General features: G+C 40.6%; 1 protein-coding gene across 5 annotated transcripts in view; it reads right to left on the bottom strand.

Moving 5' to 3' along the window:
• Positions 1 to 1,758: 1,758 nt before the first annotated feature.
• Positions 1,759 to 19,709, bottom strand: part of LOC124296890 (protein bric-a-brac 2-like) — a 121,945-nt gene continuing 103,994 nt past the window's right edge. Inside the window, exons 2-6 of one of the 5 annotated variants that reach the window (XM_046747284.1) lie at positions 13,456 to 13,513; positions 5,422 to 5,602; positions 3,920 to 4,011; positions 3,083 to 3,322; positions 1,759 to 2,576 (exon numbers count right to left, since the gene is read on the bottom strand). In XM_046747284.1, coding sequence (XP_046603240.1) covers positions 2,134 to 2,576; positions 3,083 to 3,322; positions 3,920 to 4,011; positions 5,422 to 5,602; positions 13,456 to 13,513 — 1,014 coding nt within the window. In that variant the 3' untranslated portion in view covers positions 1,759 to 2,133. Of the gene's footprint in view, positions 2,577 to 3,082; positions 3,323 to 3,919; positions 4,012 to 5,421; positions 5,603 to 7,701; positions 11,284 to 13,455; positions 13,514 to 19,709 lie in introns of those variants that run through there. The other 4 variants (XM_046747286.1, XM_046747285.1, XM_046747287.1 and 1 more) reach the window with 4 other exon arrangements.

Raw genomic sequence — 19,709 nt, 5'->3', positions numbered from 1 at the left:
ACAGCTTGTATGCTTGTGTTTGTGTGTGTAGCGATAAGTTATGATAAAATACGCTGTAAAGGCTGCAGGCAGGGAAAAATCGAATTTTAAGCCCTACTATATTATATATGTATAGGTAATACTATTGTTCGTGGCAAGATTACATATTCCGCAGTTATAGCCTCCGCCCCTTACGTACCTTAATAAATTTTAACCTTCGCCTATATACGCTATTTTTTTTTGTTTTTTTTTTCTTATTTTATATACATGCAAGGATATTGATACCGGCAAACCGGGAACCAGAAAAGAAAATTGATTAACTCACTGACAAGGATACTTTTTCATCAATAATACGTCACTTTTTTCGACGACAAAAATTTCTCCTTATTTAACCAACGCGCGCGTTAATTCCGAGGTTATTATTATCGTCATCAATTATTCAATTGTATATTTATACGATTTATTTTGTACATTATGTAATACACCTCGAGATGGCGCGCGAATAATTTTACACGCAGTTTTCTTTGTGGTACAACTTTTCCATGGCATATTTTACCTTCTTTTGATTTTACGTCAACGAGTTTATTTGTTCAATTATTTTCGGCTTTTCCGTTGTACGATCAATCTTCACATACAGTTGTCAAATCGTATTGCTTATTTTTCTTATCCAATCGAAATGATTGCTGTTAAAGATTGAAGACGGCCTAAACTAGCGACTAATGAAAATGATATTTGGTACGTCTTTGTTGACAGCAGGGATGTGAAAAAAAGTACCGAATAACAAGTAAATGAAAGAGTAAAATAAAAATCGTAGATGTAGAAGTAAATCGTATAGATTTTTTCTAATAAATCTTTCTGTTCGAAAATCAAATAACACTCAATCGTTTCTTGCAGTGACTTATGTTTATGTATCGCTCTTATATTTGCGCGTTTGGCGTAGCAAAACAAAAAGAAAGAAAAACATTTTATTGTACGTATCCAGAGCCTTGTGCCTCGAACAACGCGTTTTGATATCAAGTCTTTCACGTTCTGATTCTGTTGTGCATTGTTTTAATTTCCTTTTTTTTTTTTTTTTTAATTTTTCTTCTTTTCTCGTCTGCTTTTTTCCTACATATTGTTCGTATTTTGTAATTATATTTATATGCGTGTATAGAATCTAATCTTATTTTATGTTATCAACGGAATTACGGGACAATAACATTGTGTGTTCTTTTAAATATTTTTTCCTTTACTTCCTCGTTTATTACATCAGTTTTATATACTGCTATAATTTATTTCATGCGCTGCGCATTTATCATTTTAATGGGTACCAGTAATCTTAATCGTTCATTATTATTATTATTATTATTATTATTATTATTATTATTATTATTATTATTATTATTATTATTATTATTGTTATTATCATTATAGTTATTACTAAAGCTATTATAATAATAACTATGTAATTATTGTGGTTATTATTTTTATCGTTATTATAATAATCATAATGTATAATATTGTATGTATGTATATATGTATAATTCAATTTTATCGAATAATCTTATACACGTGGGGATGCTACTGCACACCTCTACATTACAGAAGGCAATTTAGTGAGAGAGTTGTCCGGGTTGTATAAACGCATCGAATGTTGAGTCTAAATTTTTTTTTCCCTTTTCTTTTCTCTTCTTTCTACATTACAATAATTACAAAAATTATTCGCATTTGTTATACACATTATACGTTTTGTTTTTTGTCAACAGGCGTAAAACTAGCACAATGTTCAAATTTCGAAGAGTAATTTTCGTCACACTACCATTTGACAATCTTTACTACGCATACATGTATTTACTCAATAATTGATTTTTTTTTTTCTCCGAGATACATCTATGTATGTACTTTTATTTATCCCCTCTTTTTCTTTCCGTTTTCGCCGCTTCTCCAAACTGGGAAAAAACAATTTATATACAGGAACCTCGCATAACTGTGCGTGACTCTATGCCATATAAATACTCTACTCCCAGTAGCAGCTAGATGTCGTTTCTACATGTGCACAGAATGAGATCCAGTCAAACTCAAGGCTCCAGAACGCGGGAAGGAACTCAACGCGACCGGAAAACAGTTATTGTGGGGCGCAGAGGACTTGGAGGATTAGATCTCCACACCCGGCTGCTATTCGCACCTAGAATCTGCCTGGAGAGGCTCCAGTTTCACCGGTATTTTGTCCTTGTCCTTCAAGGTGTGATGGGGACTCTTCACCAGGTCCGCGATATCCTCCTGGAAGAGGTTCTCCGGTCTTGGACTAACGAAACTGCGAGTCGGCTTGTACGTCATCCCGCTGACCCCAATTCCGACCTCGACGCTGCCTGGGATATGTCCCGGGTCCATTAGCGGACCCAACGGACTCGCCAGTGGGCTCTCCATCGGACTTTCCGGCGGTCCGGAACCCGGACTCGCCAATCCGAGGTTAAGCGGTGAATTGCCATTGTTCTGATGCTGTGCTTGCAGTGCTGCCTGAATGTTGGTCGACAAATTCGACGACAGGTTGGTGCCGATCATGTCGTGCTGTTGGGAATGAGCCGCTGCCACCATACTGCAAACCTGGTGACGCAAACCTGAAACAGGAATTCACGATTCAAAAACAAGTTAGCTAGATTTCTATTATTCTTTCGCATTTTGTTCAAAGAAGATATATCGAAACACCTGCGGGCAGGCAACCCGGAGCACGTCCGTCACCGCGTCTGCGGTGTTGCCTATCCGCGGGCGACTCGAGTGCCCGTTATCGCCATAATCTAACAGAATAACTTCATACAAAATTTCACGTATGTACGCACGGTAAACTTCCTTCCTCTGTTCTCTTTTTCTCGTACGCACCTTGGGCTAGATTTCTATTATTCTTTGGTTTTCCTTCGTGTCATGTTCTGTTCAAAGACGACATGTCGAAACACCTGCGGACAGGCAACCCGTAGCACGCCCGTCACCGCGTATGCGGGGTTGCCTATCCGCGGGCGATTCGAGTGGCTGCGTTATCGCCACAATCTTACAGAAAAACTTTACACAAAGTTTCACGCACGTACGCCCGATAAACTTTCTTCCTCTTTTCTCCTTTTCTCGTACTCACCTTGGGCAACGGCGGCCACGGCAGCGGAAACTGCAGCTCCAGGGCTGACGGCACCCTCGGGACCGTTGCACGCGGCGTAGCTGGCGAGGCTCGGGTACAACGTGGTTGGTTCCTCCTTGACGATGTGGGCGGACTGTCCATCGCGGAAGACGACGGCTCTAATCACTCCTCTTATGTGCTCGTCCGGCCAAACGCCGAGAAGAATGCGCTGAGGCCTCCCGCGGCCCTTAGGTCGGAGATCTACGGCAAAAGGAAAGGGCGAATGTTACCGCGGCGCCAGGGGCGGCACAGGATCGCTCCATCCCTTGGGAATCCACCCAGGAAGATGTCGCGAACCCCCCGCCGATCGCCGGGGACAGTTGGCATGGGTTGACAAAAACCTACTACGATCTATGACATTCCATCACTCCGGAACCAAATTAGAGACAGTAAGGCAACTCATCTTTTTATTGCCGAAGGAAACGTGTGTTTGAATACAAGACTGCAGTATTATACTCGAACGAAGAAGTTATCTAGGTTCATCAATTCGGAAGGTTCAACGTCACGTATTTTAATGATTAGTTTAAACAATTTTGTTTGATTCCGTGAGACCAAGTTTAAGTTTGCTCGTCTAGTAGATATACCGGGAATGTTCTGTAAAATTTCTCGTTTAAAACAAGCAGTAGGCAACCGAAGATCTATACATTTCAATACGTAGGAATTTAAAGGTAGCTTCGGTTGCCTGTCTGACAGCTTTGAGTATAACGCTGCCTTTCGACTTTCACTTTAGGTTCGGTAACTTTCTATGTAGAGAGGGGTTAAATTTGGGAGGGTAGTAAATAAAAAATGGCAACTAACACTCACCGGCTCCGCCGTCCGCGCTCGGTCCCAACATGTTGTGAACGCGGTTCGCATAGAGGACGAACGTCGGATACGGGATGTCGTATTTTCTGTGAACAGAGAAACGAGCATCTCGGGTTAATACACGATATCGAGGATCGCTGTATCTTATGAATAAATCAAGGCAAACGATCGTTCAAAATTTGGACACGGACTCTGATATCTAAAAATCAATCAAGCCACAGCTATAGGTTCGTTAATTCTTCACCACCTGATTGAGATGGAGGTGAAAAAAGGATCGTTTTACAATTTGCTCCGCGGTCATAGTCCACACACAAATATGGTCACCGTTTCAAATCGTTGATAAATCGTTGACGGTGGAAGATTGCGTTGGAAGAAAAAACATTCACACGCGTATGTATGCGTGTATACATAACTGTTTCAAGGAACTGTAGAGACGTGTGCAGGAGCTTTGTATAATTATTGTCTCTGTATATATAATATTCGTTCGCTCTATACAAATTTTTACATAGTCGCTTTGCATTATATACTACACACAGACATGGTAACGGAAGACGAAAATACGATGGATCTTACTAACAAGTATACAACTCCGGCGTTAGGTAAAAACAATCTACGTATACAACGATTTATCTTTAGAAAGAGACGAGGATAATGAAAAAGAGAAGGAAAAAATGAGGTAAAAAGAATATGTTTATCATCGCGTATATACATAGATATACGTATGCTGAGATTGAACATTCACGTACAGACGGTGTGTGGAAGCAGCTGGTATTAGCATAGAGCATGCGATACAGCTATAAGTGCGGGGATAACGTTATAGCTTTAATTTCGGATGGTAACGGAGGCATCAATCACGGAACGGGCAATGCATTAAACTAACGATAGAGAAAGAGAAGAGAGAGAAAGAGAGAGGGAGAGGGAGAGTGAGAGAAGCTGACGGCAGCTGGAGAAAAGAAAGGCAGAAGAGGAAGAAGAAGAAGAAGAAGAAGAAGAAGAAGAAGAAAAAGAGGATGACAGAAGAATAAAAGGTAAAATAAAGAAAAGGAAGAAAGAGAAAAAAAGAGTTCCGTGCCAGATGGGCTAAATTATTTAAAACAAAGACCCGTCCGTTCGAAAGCACGTTCAACATCGTATACAAGCGAACGAATAGCGGCAGGAAAATCGAGTGACAACTCGAAGAGAAGAAAAATACATAAAGGAGTACGATATTACAAAAAGAAAACGTGGAAAAGCTGCAGGATGAGATAGAACGGTATACAAGAGGGTGCGCAGATTTATTGATGACACTTCTAGGAGTGTAAATTTGCCACCCGAGCTTGAAATTTTCACTGGAAAACGTGCAGGAGCAACGGGAAGGGGTGACGTGACGATCCTCGGGTAGGTGGAATGAAATATTCAGTGCAATTAATCGCTAAGGATCGCAGAGGGGGGGGGAGTCTTTTCACCTCCAGGCGAAGGATCGAAAAGCTTAGGTACCAAGTGTGTGAAGGACTGACCTTGCCGCCTGGCTCAGCGAGAGGCCCTCCTTGAGGACGCTGAAAATGGCCTCGGCCATCGTCTCTGGCCTCCAGGACTTGAGGGGTCCGCGTTCTCTGAACCGAAGATTGTGGACCAGACTCTGATTCGTGTTCCAGCACTTCTGCCACATCGATTGAAGCTGGTACTGGTAGCTGTCTGCTGTAACACCCCCCCGAAAAAGGAGAGAAAAACTGTGAGTGGACGTTTCGAGATCGTTATCAGGCGTGTTTTTTTTTTTTTTTTTTTTTTTAAGCATTAATTGAATTCGTTTTATGCCTTCTTCGTTGTTTATTTATGAGCTCTTTGAAAATTCGTGAGATACATCGTAGATCGACGCAGACAGGTAAAGAGGAATTTCACAGGATTGATTTGGAGGTTCTACGTAGTCCTGTAAATCGGTAAAACGTTGTTCAATCATTCAATTCTTGTCGTCTTTTATCTTCAAATTTCCTATTTTTGTAGAAAAAGAACCTTTTAATTCAAAAACTTTCGAGTCGGTACTCTGTTCAGGCAACAATTGAGATAGCTGTACGGATAGTGAAAATATCGAGGTACATATAATTTACTGCAGAGATGGATGGAAGATACGATACATTGAAAACGAGGGTATCGCAAATGCAGCAGGTAGGTACAAAGCGAAGGTACGGATGATGCAAGTGACTGTTCAATTGTACTGACAACACGATAAAGGTTTCTTTCTTTCTTTCTTTCTTCCTTTCTATTTGTCTCGTACATTCCTTTTTCTTTCACGTTTGTTGTTCTTCAGTTTTTAAATATTTCAACACCTTTTTCTCAGCGATTTCAGAGAGCGAAAAGAGGAAGAAGGAAGAGGGAGAACGCGCGAGCTTCTCGAGTACGAAAGAATACGACTTCCACAATAGGGTTTGATATTATAAAATTGATAAACAAATATACCGTACGTACATCGATAATTGCACAAGAAATGAAAAATATGTGCCGCAGCGTTGAGGAATGTTTAATAACGCCTCAATTGTATTGTTCCAAGTTCTACAATACAATCATTGCAGCTATACGGTACGTGTTATATACCAATATACATATACCTATATTATATATATATATATATATAGCGTGTCTAGTCGTCTTGATTTTATAACAAAGAATCATCAACGTCATTGTAATCGCGTTCGTGATATTTAAGAGAAATAAGAAGAAAAAAGAATGAAAACAAATTAAACACAGGGGAAACATTCTTTTTCAACTATACAATTTACTTTTTATAAACAATTTTTTTCATCGTTATTTGCATTATAAGAACTCGAGGCATTTCTTCTGTTTTTATTTTCGTTGTTTTTCGAATTCATTATATCACGCGACAATTTACATAGTACAAAAATATTACTCGTGTTATTATTGTCGTTTTTATTATTATTGTTATTATAATTATCACCGTCATTATTATACATTAAAAAATGACAGAGAAAGAAGAAAGAAATTTTACAAACTGTATAAATTTTATCGGATACGGCCACATATACATAGATATATACATGTATATATGTACTACAAATGAACCGATCCTAGGATTGATTTATTAATCGGTTAACCAATCACTAATATCGACTATTTTCTACTGACTTGTGTTGCGTTGACTTTTGAGCACGACGACGCCAATTGTCACGACAGCTTTTCTACTTCTAAAATAATACGTTGTGTTTACAATATACGTATAGCATAGTCTTAAAATAAGGTCACGAGAGATTACTTCTTTCTTGACTGTGCGAGAAATAACACATCTATACTTAATTCAATCAACGCATTTCAATTTATTCGTATTACATAATCAGACGTTCAAAATTTGATCCTAAAAATTTGAAGCTCCGGTCTCCGCCACCAGCTTCGTTTAATAACTTTTATAAACGGCACATATATTGTATAATAAATTCATAACAATTATCATTATTATCACCATTATTACTATCATTATTATTATTGATAGGTTAAATATAATTGGATCAAATTGCGGATACTTTGAATCGATTAATTAGCGATACCCAGAAACGTCTCAACAGTTTAAGGCACAATTCTTTTATGCAAATTTACAATTTCGAAAAACTCACCGTCTCCCAAAGTTCAAAACCGTCAGTGTACCGCATTTGATCCGTTATTTTGAGCAAAGTTTCCGATTGCCTATGAATCGTTGTCGATGTTTCGATAACGCTTTAGAATTGAACGTGAGACGATGCGGGGTTCGGAGGTCACATATATATGTATATATATGTGTGTATATGTATATATATATATACATACATACATATATATGTGCACGTGGTAACGAGGTTAAAACGACTTATTTATATGTACAATAACGAATACCTAAAACGAATTGAAACGTACAGGTTGTCGGTACGAATTAATACCGACGAAAAGTTGGAAGTGTTGGGTTGACACGCCAACACTGCAAACATAAAACGGAGCTATTCTCATGTTTCCGATCGTTTTAATTTCTCATTAGACTATCTTGCTTATAAAGAAGACAATTTCCTAATTATACTTAAACAAAAAATGAAAAAGAAAAAAAGGTTTAGAAGATATAAAAAAAAAAAAAAAACACAATGAAGAAAATAACACGAAGAAACTAATGGCCTTAGCGCGCGTCAGAGGATCATAAATAACAATATAATATCAACAATAAAATTGAACGAGCCACGTGGCAGTAGGTAATTATTATACTAAGAGAAAAGAAAAGAATAAAGTAAAAGGAATATAACGGTAATGATGTAAGGGAGTGAGATCGCGGCTGTATACTGGCAAATGAATGTAGAAATATTGTAACGCAAACTCATCATCATCACGGCTGTTGCAACAAGTGTTATTAATGACGAGGAAGGAGAAGAAGCAGCCTGAAAAATTGCCGCGTGTACGTACCTACCCGTACTTCTAATTCGACATCGACGTAGGTCGAATTAGATGCGTGTGCGTGTGTAGAGAAGATAAATCAATTAAGTGACAGGTTGTGAGGTGAACACACAGTCGTTGCGAAGGAGCAACGGTGACAATCGAGTCGCGAGAAGAGTGAAACGGAAAAAAGGAAGTTAACGAAAGAATTAAATACACGGAGACGTGCGGTGATAATAATTGCGAGCAAATCTTAATGCGAAAATGTGTCAAGTTATAACGATATTAACGGTATAAAATGGCAAGTGTTTGATATGCGAGAGCATAAGCGGCAGCGTTCGTATAAATATATTTAAAAATCCTGATACCGTTTCGCGTCTGTACGTAAAATGAAAAATTATTTTAACGATCACGTAACAGGATGGATAAATAATTTGAAATCTAGTATATCGTAAACGGCCGTTGGTTATCTGACAACGGATCAGAATTTATTCTAAATTCTAGGAACAAACGTTTGTTGTAAGCGGTACGCGCGACAAAATGAGTGACCAAAAATCCAGGGCGGACACGCGTTCGGCGATAGATTTCGATAGTTTTCATCCGCGAATACGTTCGGAGCGGAGTCTAGCCAGATTGTGGGTAAAGCGAGAAAGCTTTTTGGCACAAGTCGGTTGAATTTGATCGACTACCGTAGGTGCACGGTTGTTCCGAACATTGATAAAAGTCCCCGTATTTCAGCATCGAAAATCAAAATGGCGGCCAGATAGCCGACGCCGTTAGATATATAACTGCGCGTTGGGGGTGAAGGGGGGGCAGACCAGCGTTGACTAACCCCCTGAAATATGTAATTACGCGTATCGCGCTTGTGTACGAATATATATATATATGTATTGGTGCCCCGTTTTTATTCCTTGGCGCCTTGGGATACACGTGCATACGGGATCGGCGTGTGCGTGAGCAGAATTGAATTTTTAATATACGGTATAGTAAAACGTTAGCGTGACATGTGGGGGCTGTTTCTCCCTTACAACTGTGCGGGTTGTACCTTTATGCGAAGAGCGGTAAACGCGAGGTAACGTTGTTAAATTTATAGTACGCCTGCGTAAATACGTGTGTGTACACACACACACGCACACACAATGCAATACATGCAATGCAATAATAATGCAACGTCTTTTATCCCTGCGTATATATATATATATATATTCGTTCGTCGTGTCATGCAGCCCGTTATACCCTGTGTTTTCGGCGCTGCTTAATAACTTAACGAATGTAGAAAACCTTAACTTAGTATAACTTGTACGCCTAGGTATTATATTATTTGAGTAATTAATTAATCAACTATATGCATATGAATACGTAACGGGGTATACATATAAATTCTATAATATATAGCATCTAATAAAATGTATAATATTATTTACAATTTAATATTTGACAGGCACGCGCGCACGCAACCCGCACGTATATTATTAATATCATATTTTATATACGTACCGACGGCGCTGGAATGGAATGGAATAATTTTTTGTTTTATTCTGCGTCTATAAACGCGAATGGAATGAGTAATACATGTATTCGTCTATCCAGGTATAATTTATATACAATGTCTTATTCTTTGCTCATAAAAGTATCGTAACGTATAAATAATACATTATATTAATTATCATATTCGCTGGAAGACGAGTTTAACGAACGTCCGAAAGAGACAATCTTGTAGAATTAAAATGACATTGTTTTAGAAACTACGTTACATATCACCTGCAATATCGAGTCTCGCGAATCACGCGTCTAAGGCACACGCGTTATAATTATTTTGGCCGGAATGTTGTTAGATTCGTTTATTATTATTATTATTATTATTAGTATTATTTATATTATTATTATATACACGGGGGACGACGAGGGACAATAAGACTAGACTGCACACCGCGTCGGTTTCGCGATCCCCAATTGTGATTACGTAGAATCCATCGATTTACGGAACACGTTCCTTCTTCGGAAAATAACGGTGGGAATTTCACGCTTCCCATGATCAAGGAAGTTGGTTCGTAGAAAATCGACACTTTTTACTAATTTTATTGCGAGATAGTCGTACGTTGAGTATTCATCAAATTATTATATTCCTATAAAACTTATACATTACGATGTTTTTAAAAACTCGTCAATAACATTAGCCTATCGTAGAGTGAAATGAAACAAATCTTGTGTAATTTTTAACGATCTTAAAGCGATTGTAACCGAAACATCGATAATATATAAGATTTAATTTATACTCTCAGTATTTCCTATTTTTTGTACTTTTGAAGAGAACCTCGTAGCTTAAATACGAATAGAGTAATTTGACGAATACTCAAGGTACGACTATCTAGAGATGAAATAAACGGAAAGTGTCAATTTTCGACCAACCAACCTCCCTGATGGTGAAAGGGTGTACTCAACCCAGCGTTGTCTGTGAAAAATCAAAGAACGGAAGCGTCCATAGGAGTGGATTAACATCGGGCAACAGGTGAAAAGAGGAAAAAGATAAGGAGGACCGCGACCTCGTCACTCGTTATCGTTCTCGTCATTGAAGTAGAGGGAAACGATTGAGTGCTTTTTGCAGAATGCCCACCACCACCGGAACCCGGTGAGACCGGTGAACATAAAACCGGGATCTCGTTTCCGCCTGAGCCTCTGAACGTAGATGAGAACGGCGTTGAGGGACTTTTTCGTCCTCCGATTATAGGGGCTGATGCTGATGTCGCAGCAGAATTCGAGGACGGCCGATTCCTCGGACGTGTTCAGCCCGACATCCTCGAGGACCATCATGCGTTTCGACTTGCCGAGTATGTTGTCGTATAGTGTTCCCTTGGGTATGCCGTACTTGGTCGAGGCCTGGGTGAACCGCATCTTCTGGGTGACGACGGCCTCGATCGCCTCCTGGAGGTCGAGCCGCGTCCACGTCGGTGCCTTCAGCTTCAGAAGCGTCGAGTAGTCAGCTAAAAATCAGCAGAGGGATTTTTTTTTCTCGAAGAAAAAAAAAAAAATAAAAAATCGAAAGCATACATGTGACGGGACGGCGGTTTTGCCTCGTGAGAGGTAATCGATTTCTCGTCATCGACGATTTTTCATCAACGTCCGTACCAGGGCGGGGCCTCGATGTCGCGTGACGTCGTCGCCGTCGTCGCCGCCTCCTCCTCCGGCCTGCAGGCATGCATCACGGTCAAAGGAAGGAATGGAAAGTGAAGGAAAGGAAAGGAAGCCTCGAAGCCTCGCACCTGTCGATCGCCTCGGATTAGCTCCCGCGACTCCTGTCATCGTCTATTCACCGCCCATGCAACACCTTGACGTTGACCTTGTCCCATTCCCGGTCGAGGCTGAGGCCGGTCTGACCGACCCACCCGGAAATTGTTGCCGGGAAGAAGAGTAAAAGGAGAGGTAGGATAAGAAGGCGGAGGTGGAGGAGGAGGAGGAGGAGGAGGAGGAGGAGGAGGAGGAGGAGGAGGAGGCTTTGCCGCTTATCGTCGCCAACTCGGCGCTCTCTTGCAGCGCATTTCGTGTTCTGCACGTGGAAGAGAGAAAGAGAGGGAGGGAGGAAAGAGTGCCTACGCGGTTTGTTCAACAGGCGCCCACCCCGGTCTCACGCATCGTCGGATTACAGATACGCAATATTGTACTGCTGTAATTCCCCTTCGCATGATGTTCCATACGTAAATATATTTATATATTTCAAATATATATAGATATCAGGGTGGACCTTAGAAATTTCGACCGGCACAACCTCCAAATCGGTTTCAGATAGTTCAAAAATAATTCCCTCATTTTTTCAGATTTTTATCTCAACTCTAATCCGTGCTCCTTGATGCTGGATTGCCCCGATCAACCCTTTGAGGGGTACGTCAAATCTACCCAACGGATTTAAATCAAATCTGATAAAACAGTTTGTTTTGGTTCGCTGTTGATGAATCTGAATTAAAAATTTGAAAATCTAGGTCGCGGATCCAATATGGTGGACCCAAACTCCAAAAGTCACTTGGTATTGTCATATTGGATCCACCATTCTGAATTTTGTAATTTCGAGTTTAGATTCGTAATCAGCCACCCAAGAAACCCCCCCGATACCAAATTTCATGTAAATCCGTTCGGTAGATTTGACGTGCCCTTGAATGGGTTGAATGGAATCCACCCTCTTCGGGGCACGAGTTAGAATTGAGACAAAGATCTGAAAAAATTAGAAAAAAAACTTTTAAATTATCTGAAACCGATCGAAATACACAAACAAAATTTTCAAGCAGCACCCTGATATGTATATTATATAAAAATACATATATTGCGAGCGAATCATATCAGTCAATCAATCGACTGTGTAATTATGTGTAGATAAATAAACGGGTTTGTGATACTGCATGGTTTCGAGTGTCGCGTGTATCCGGCGCGTCTGTGCGAAATGCGAGTAGAAACTGGAGAAAATAGCACCGTAGGTAATTACAATTAAATATTAACATTGATATTGTCATCATTATCGGCGTCATCGGCATTATCAATATTGCTGGCAAAATACGCGGCGTATGTAAATTATTCGATTCGATCTCCAGGTATCCGTACACTAGTGTGTTCTATCCATAAATACCGAGTAAATTATATCTGGGTCAGATATGTTTGGCAGATTTGTCTCGAGGCGTTGTTGCTACGATTTATTAAAGCTGGGTTCAATTTGTCCGGGGAAGTCTGGCTGGCTGTTGGTTTCTTTGCTGAGATGAGTTATGAGTTTTGATCCCGCTTAACGTCCGTGTATGCGCGCGTGTAACCGGGGATGCATTTCGATGGATTTCGCATACACTATATTGCGCCACACGCATAAGAGCACTTGACCTCATGCTGACACACAAACGCCGCTCATGCTTTAGGATTTTTCGTATCGCGTGTGCGGGAGTTTGACAAGTAAGGGTGAAAACCGAAATAACAATATTCTGCGGTAAATGGCCGTGATGCCAAGGAATACAACAGTCCTTTTTCACGGAAAAGGACTCGAACGTGGAAGGATGTTACGGAGAAAATGACCCGAAGAGGAATCTTATCCTGCTCGATGGAAATTGGACTCTGTACTATCTGGTGACTGGTGTGGCAGTCGCCTAGTTCACTTTATTCTATACACCTTTTGAAAAACTCACCGGCTATACTGGAGGTGGAGGCACCGAGCCAAGCGTGGGATGACTCCAACAACTTGGCCTGAAACAGAGAAAAAAAGTACACTCGTATTAGTCACTCGACTTTGTTCCTCTTACCGTTACTAATTGTAAGTACTTTCTTATTCATCATCGAGCATCCTTTCGTGTAATGCTTCAAAGTTCTGACGCAATTTCATACTTTTTGGCGTCGATTGACCGCAGTTTAGATTATCAAATTTAAGGGTCGCAGGCGATGATCACCGTCATCAAACTAATGGCTTGTGCTTTTTTCTTTCCTACCCTAGAAGGTAGTCGGGTCGGAAATGACAGTACGTGTAACCTGACCGTATAACGCCGATAAAACGGATGTATGCATGTGCATACCATGTGTGACCGATGTTCTTGGGCTCAACAATGACGGTGCATCACATCACGTATGTAGGTAAATAATTTATTGAACATACACACCCACACAGCTTTGACACGCACGCGGCGCTGTAACACGCCGACATAATATCGCGGTATCAAGTGCCGTTCGCAGAGCCGAGGCGAAGGTTCCATCCAAATTGTAGGATGAGCTTCGTTTTGCCACATAATACAGCCGCTGGTTTGCCGATATATTTTTACGATAAAACTTTCATTCTCTGTGGGTAAAGCAGCGAGCTGTGAGGGAAGTTCAAGAATCATGCGCGACGTCGATGCTGTTTTTCCCGTGCCTAATCCCAGTGGTGAGGAAATAATGACAGCGAATAAGACGGCGGTGAATGTTTTACCCGCTTTATTACAGACGTCTACACGTCAAGTCCCATCGGTTCGCACGGCAACACAGAAAGATACGTGGCCAAGCACTGTAGAGTTCGGGAAAAGTGGAAAAAGGGGATATTGCAAGCGGGAAATTAATTTCGAAAGTCACACAAGTCTGCAGTGGGCGCCGATTGCTCGGTCGTCGGGGGTGCGAGAGGCGCCAAAAAATCCCCTAACGAAAGGAGAAAAAAAATAAAAAAATGGGCAGACAGTTGTAGAAGCGGAGAAATATACCGGAGAAAACTTTTGAAATGAGGCAACTTTGCGTGTGTCTTCCACTTTCGACAGTTTTCAACCCCTTCGTCTGGTAAGCTTTCACATATTATGAAAGTTGGTCTCACGGTATTATCGCGTTTACTACGAGATATTAGCGCATTGGTAGGACGCTTTACACTCTTTCTATTCTTGTCTCACCATAATCGTGTGGATTGGCTGTAGGCGAAAGTTCGACATTAACTTCAGTCCACACTTTAATAAATCTTCTCGATGATGACTATATAACGAGATGATCGATTCTTCTTTGGCTTGCCTTGAAAAACTTTTCGTCTCCGAATCGTTTCGATAAACTCTCTTTCCAGCAGTTGGATCCTCGAGGATGCGAAGAAGATATCAAAAAGAGTGTAGAACCAACAGCGGAGGAACTATAAAGGAAATCTTTCATTTTCGGCTGTAACTCTTGATACGTTGCTCGCAACCGATTTAAACTGCAACCATTCGATTCCTCTCGCAAAATTACGTCGGAACAGTGCTACAATGAATTGATTCCAGCACTTTTCAAAATCGCGAAAATTTTCACCAAAAATGCAAAGCCTTACTTTTTTCTTCATTTTCAGAGCCGAAAATTTTTAGTCTCTAATTCGATTTGTATGACCCTTTTCTGGCTCATTGGACCCCCAGGAACTCAGAAAACGCAGCGAAAAAAGCGTGGGATCAACAGGAGAGAAATTACGAAGGAAATAGCACCAGCTGAAAAATGTCAAAAACACAGCTTTTGGTTTTTTGGCTGTAACTTTTGATCCGTTGCTCGCAGCGTATTCGGACTGCTCCCAATCGATTCTTCTTGCAAAATTACGTCGGAATAATGCCAGGAAGAATTTATTCCAGCACTTTTCAAAATCGCGAAAATTTTCGCCAAAAATACAAAGGGGTTAGCCTTACTTTTTTCTTAATTTTTGGAGCCGAAAATTTTTCGTCTCAGATTCGATTTGTATGACCCTTTTTCAACTAATTGGACGCCCAGGAACTCAAAAAACGCAGCGAAAAGAGCGTGGGATCAACAGGAGAGAAATCACGAAGGAAAAAGCACCTGCTGAAAAATGTCAAAAACACAGCTTCTGGTTTTTTGGCTGTAACTTTTGATCCGTTGCTCGCAGCGTATTCGGACTGCTCCCAATCGATTCTTCTCGCAAAATTACGTCGGAACAGTGCCAGGAAGAATTTATTCCAGCGCTTTTCAAAATCACGAAAATTTTCGCCAAAAATGCAAAGGGGTTAGCCTTACTTTTTTTTTTGAGCAAAAAATCTTTTGTCCCAGAATCGGTTTAAATGACTATTTCTTGACTTATTCGACTCCCAGGTATGTAGAGAACGCATTTAAAATAGCGTAGGACCAACAGCGAAGGAACTACGGAGGAAATCTTTCGTTTCTTGGCTGTAACTTTTGATACATTACTCGCAGCGACTTCAGATTGCGCGCCATGGATTCCTCTCGCTGACTTACGTCTATATAATGTATCAAAGAACTGATTCCAGCATTATTTATAATCGTCCGAATTTTGGCCAAAAATCCAAAGGGGCGTTCCTTATTTTTCGACCGAAAAATCTTTCGTCTCAGAATCGATTTGAATGACCCTTTTCCAACAAATTGGACTCTCAGAAGAGCGAAAGAGATCCAGGACAGCAAACGACCAACAGTTCAAGAAATACAACGAAAATACAGTTAAAATTGATTTTTTATTCATCACAATACAGGTTACATAAAATAAAGACAATACAATATTACTTATCGTATATCTTATCCTGCCAAAGTTATGTTGCGTGTGTACGCAGAACGAAACTTTAGGTGTATGTTAAAAGGTGTATGTTATGATAATCACAATGTGATATAATGCTCTTCATATTTTGCTTAAGACAACGTATACTGCACACCTATTTCCTCATGTAATAACTAGATTTATACTCTGTACGTGATGTTTAATCATATTTTTGCATTCCTCTTTGTCTTTTACTTAAGCTGTATTTGTTAACTTGTAAAATTATTACATACTGACACACAAACACTTGTACTAGAATTAAGGCATATTGAATAAACTGAATCTTTAAGCTATTACTTTGTAATTCTTCTTTCACACATTTTCGGGACCCTGTCGCCAATATCATATATTTCGGAGGTCACTTTTGGTCCGTAATTTATAAGGTGAACCTTGCTGTTTTTGCGATTTGCGGAGTCTGAGCGGATGCTCAAACATGCAAACTAGACATGTACAACAGTAGTAGACAAACAGCCGAAGAATACCAAGAGGATTCCGGGTTTTTTGGCTGTAGCTGTTGATACGTTATTCGCAGCGAATTCGCACTGCGTGCAATTGATTCCTCTCGCAAAATTACGTCTACATAGTAAATCAAAAAATTAATTAACCATTATTCAAAATCAGCCAAATTTAGACTGAAAAAATTTGAAGGGGTTGGCCTTACTTTTATTTTTGGTTGAAAAATATTTTGTCTCAGAATCGATTCGTGTGACCCTTACCTGACTAATTGGACTCCCAGGAATTCATAAAACGCAGTGAAAAGAGCGTGGGATCAACAGGAGAGAAATTACGAAGGAAAAAGCACCTGCTGAAAAATGTCAAAAACACAGCTTCTGGTTTTTTGGCTGTAACTTTTGATCCGTTGCTCGCAGCGTGTTCGGACTGCTCCCAATCGATTCTTCTCGCAAAATTACGTCGGAATAGTGCATGAAAGAATTTATTCCGGCACTTTTCAAAATCGCGAAAATTTTCGCCAAAAATGCAAAGGGGTTAGCCTTACTTGATTTTGGGTGCCGAAAATTTTTGGTTTCAGATTCGATTTAAATGACCCTTTCCTGATTGATTGGACCCCCAGGAACTCAAAAAACGCAGCGAAAAGAGCGTGGGATCAACAGGAGAGAAATTACGAAGGAAAAAGCACCTGCTGAAAAATGTAAAAAACACAGCTTCTGGTTTTTTGGCTGTAACTTTTGATCCGTTGCTCGCAGCGTGTTCGGACTGCACCCAATCGATTTCTCTCGCAAAATTACGTCGGAATAGTGCATGAAAGAATTTATTCCGTCACTTTTCAAAATCGCGAAAATTTTCGCCAAAAACACAAAGGGGTTAGCCTTATTTGATTTTGGGAGCCGAAAATTTTTGGTCTTAGATTCGATTTAAATGACCCTTTCCTGATTAATTGGACCCCCAGGAACTCAGAAAACGCAGCGAAAAGAGCGTGGGATCAACAGGAGAGAAATTACGAAGGAAAAAGCACCTGCTGAAAAATGTCAAAAACACAGCTTCTGGTTTTTTGGCTGTAACTTTTGATCAGTTGCTCGCAGCGTGTTCGGACTGCGCCCAATCGATTCCTCTCGCAAAATTACGTCGGAATAGTGCATCAAAGAATCAATCTAATCATATTTCAAAATCGGGCAAATTTTCAGAGCTCGAAAACTTTTCGTCTCGAAATCGTTTTGCGGGACTCTTTTTCCACTAATTGTACCCTCAGGAACGCAAAAAAGACACGTTGAAAACATTAAACTGTGACCGCGAGACCATAGGTGAAAAATCTCGGCACATTTTGCATCGAGAAAAAAATAGCGCGTTTCTCTGACCAACGCGCTTGCTTTATAATGGTACTAGGGTGAGAAGAGAGCACTCTTTCTGCCCCAGAGCGTTGGATGCGGTCTCAGCCTGTATATTCTGAGTAAGTATGCAGTTGCTCCGGAATGACACGAGTCAATGAAAAATTCAACCGTACGATATGCATTTCAGTGTCCAGCTTGAAAATGCTCCAACAGTTTGCCAGAGCGCTGCACTCCCGGCCGCTGCTGCTCCAGGAGTGTTAAATAATTCTTTGTGCGGCCTCCCGCACGGTTTGACGCCAGACTGCATGAAAAAACATTGGGGAGAAGATATTTGGCAGGGTACTATCCAGCCGCCGGCTCGTTTCAATGGAGAAACGAATAAAAGTACTGTGACGGAATGAATGTTTCACATTCTACTTGAAAAAAAAAAATAAAAACACCAAAAAACGTCAGGGAGCAGTACTGCGGTACTGTACTTATTGTTGGACTGTATCCGTAAGGTACAATAATGGCTAAGGAAACAAGCGAACCCTGTGCGGGTACTGAAATATACCCAAGTATGGCAGATCGAGGTTGCACAAGAGTGGTTATGAGGAGCGAAATGAAAAGAAAGAGAGGCAGAATATGAACAAAGTCCAGAGCACCTAGTTATACATAACATATACGGTGCCGGTTTTCTTTCACGCGTGCGAAATGTGTATGCATATGTATATCCGTGTGGTTGTACGAGGCAAGGGGTGGGGGTAAGTTTAACCAGAGGTAAGGAAACGCTAACAAACACTAACACACTGGTGAAAAATTCATACCGCTCTGCGTTTCAGCGGTGGCGAGTAATTTGAAGGCAGTTAATAGTAGCCGGTCGAGGCTCTGGCATATTTAATTCAGGGTGCCGCTTCTGTCTTGGCTAGTGAAGTGAAGGAAAGCTCATTTCCATTAGCAACATGAATCATGTATGCATCGTATCTTCTCCCCTCTTAGCGCCCACCCAACACATCCGCGTATCCAACCCTCGCCGAGACTACGGACAACACTTCCCGCGCCTCTGCAGGCTTATCATCGCCGCGCTCCAGATGAGAAATGATTTTTATCGACCTTTCGAAAACTTCAACAAACGTAATTCGAACGTATCGTAAAGACTGGTCATAGCTGTAGTCTTTGGTGGATGCAGTCATGTCTGGAACCGTTATTATGTAATAATGTGTTCTTTCGTGAACAGCCTGTTGGTACAGAGTGAATTCTAACAAATCAACCTAGACAGAAGAAGTATAAATATAAACTAACTCACGGGACTGTTACCTTCACCGTTTGCCTCCTTCAGAAGCGAAAACGAATCAAAGACGTCACAATCCGGATAAAAATATAACGCGATAGGTTCCAAACGGCAATAAAACATATATCCATAATAGAAATAGAGTAATAAAAAAAAAAGGAAAAAAGAAAGAATAACCGTATCCCGGAGCCGATCTCCCGGCCTCGAGACGGTGGAACGGTAATCCCATCGGAAAGATTTTAAATAGCTCGGGAGTTTTATGATTTTATTTTATGATCCCCGCTCCGTGTGATCCAGCGACCCGGAGTCTAGCTCGGTGACCGGAAGTAGACAGCAAACTAGCTACACACCGACGAGACGCTA

Source organism: Neodiprion virginianus, chromosome 2 (assembly GCF_021901495.1).
Source record: "Neodiprion virginianus isolate iyNeoVirg1 chromosome 2, iyNeoVirg1.1, whole genome shotgun sequence".
Classification (NCBI taxonomy): domain Eukaryota; kingdom Metazoa; phylum Arthropoda; class Insecta; order Hymenoptera; family Diprionidae; genus Neodiprion; species Neodiprion virginianus.
This window is presented reverse-complemented; position numbering and strand designations above follow the sequence as displayed.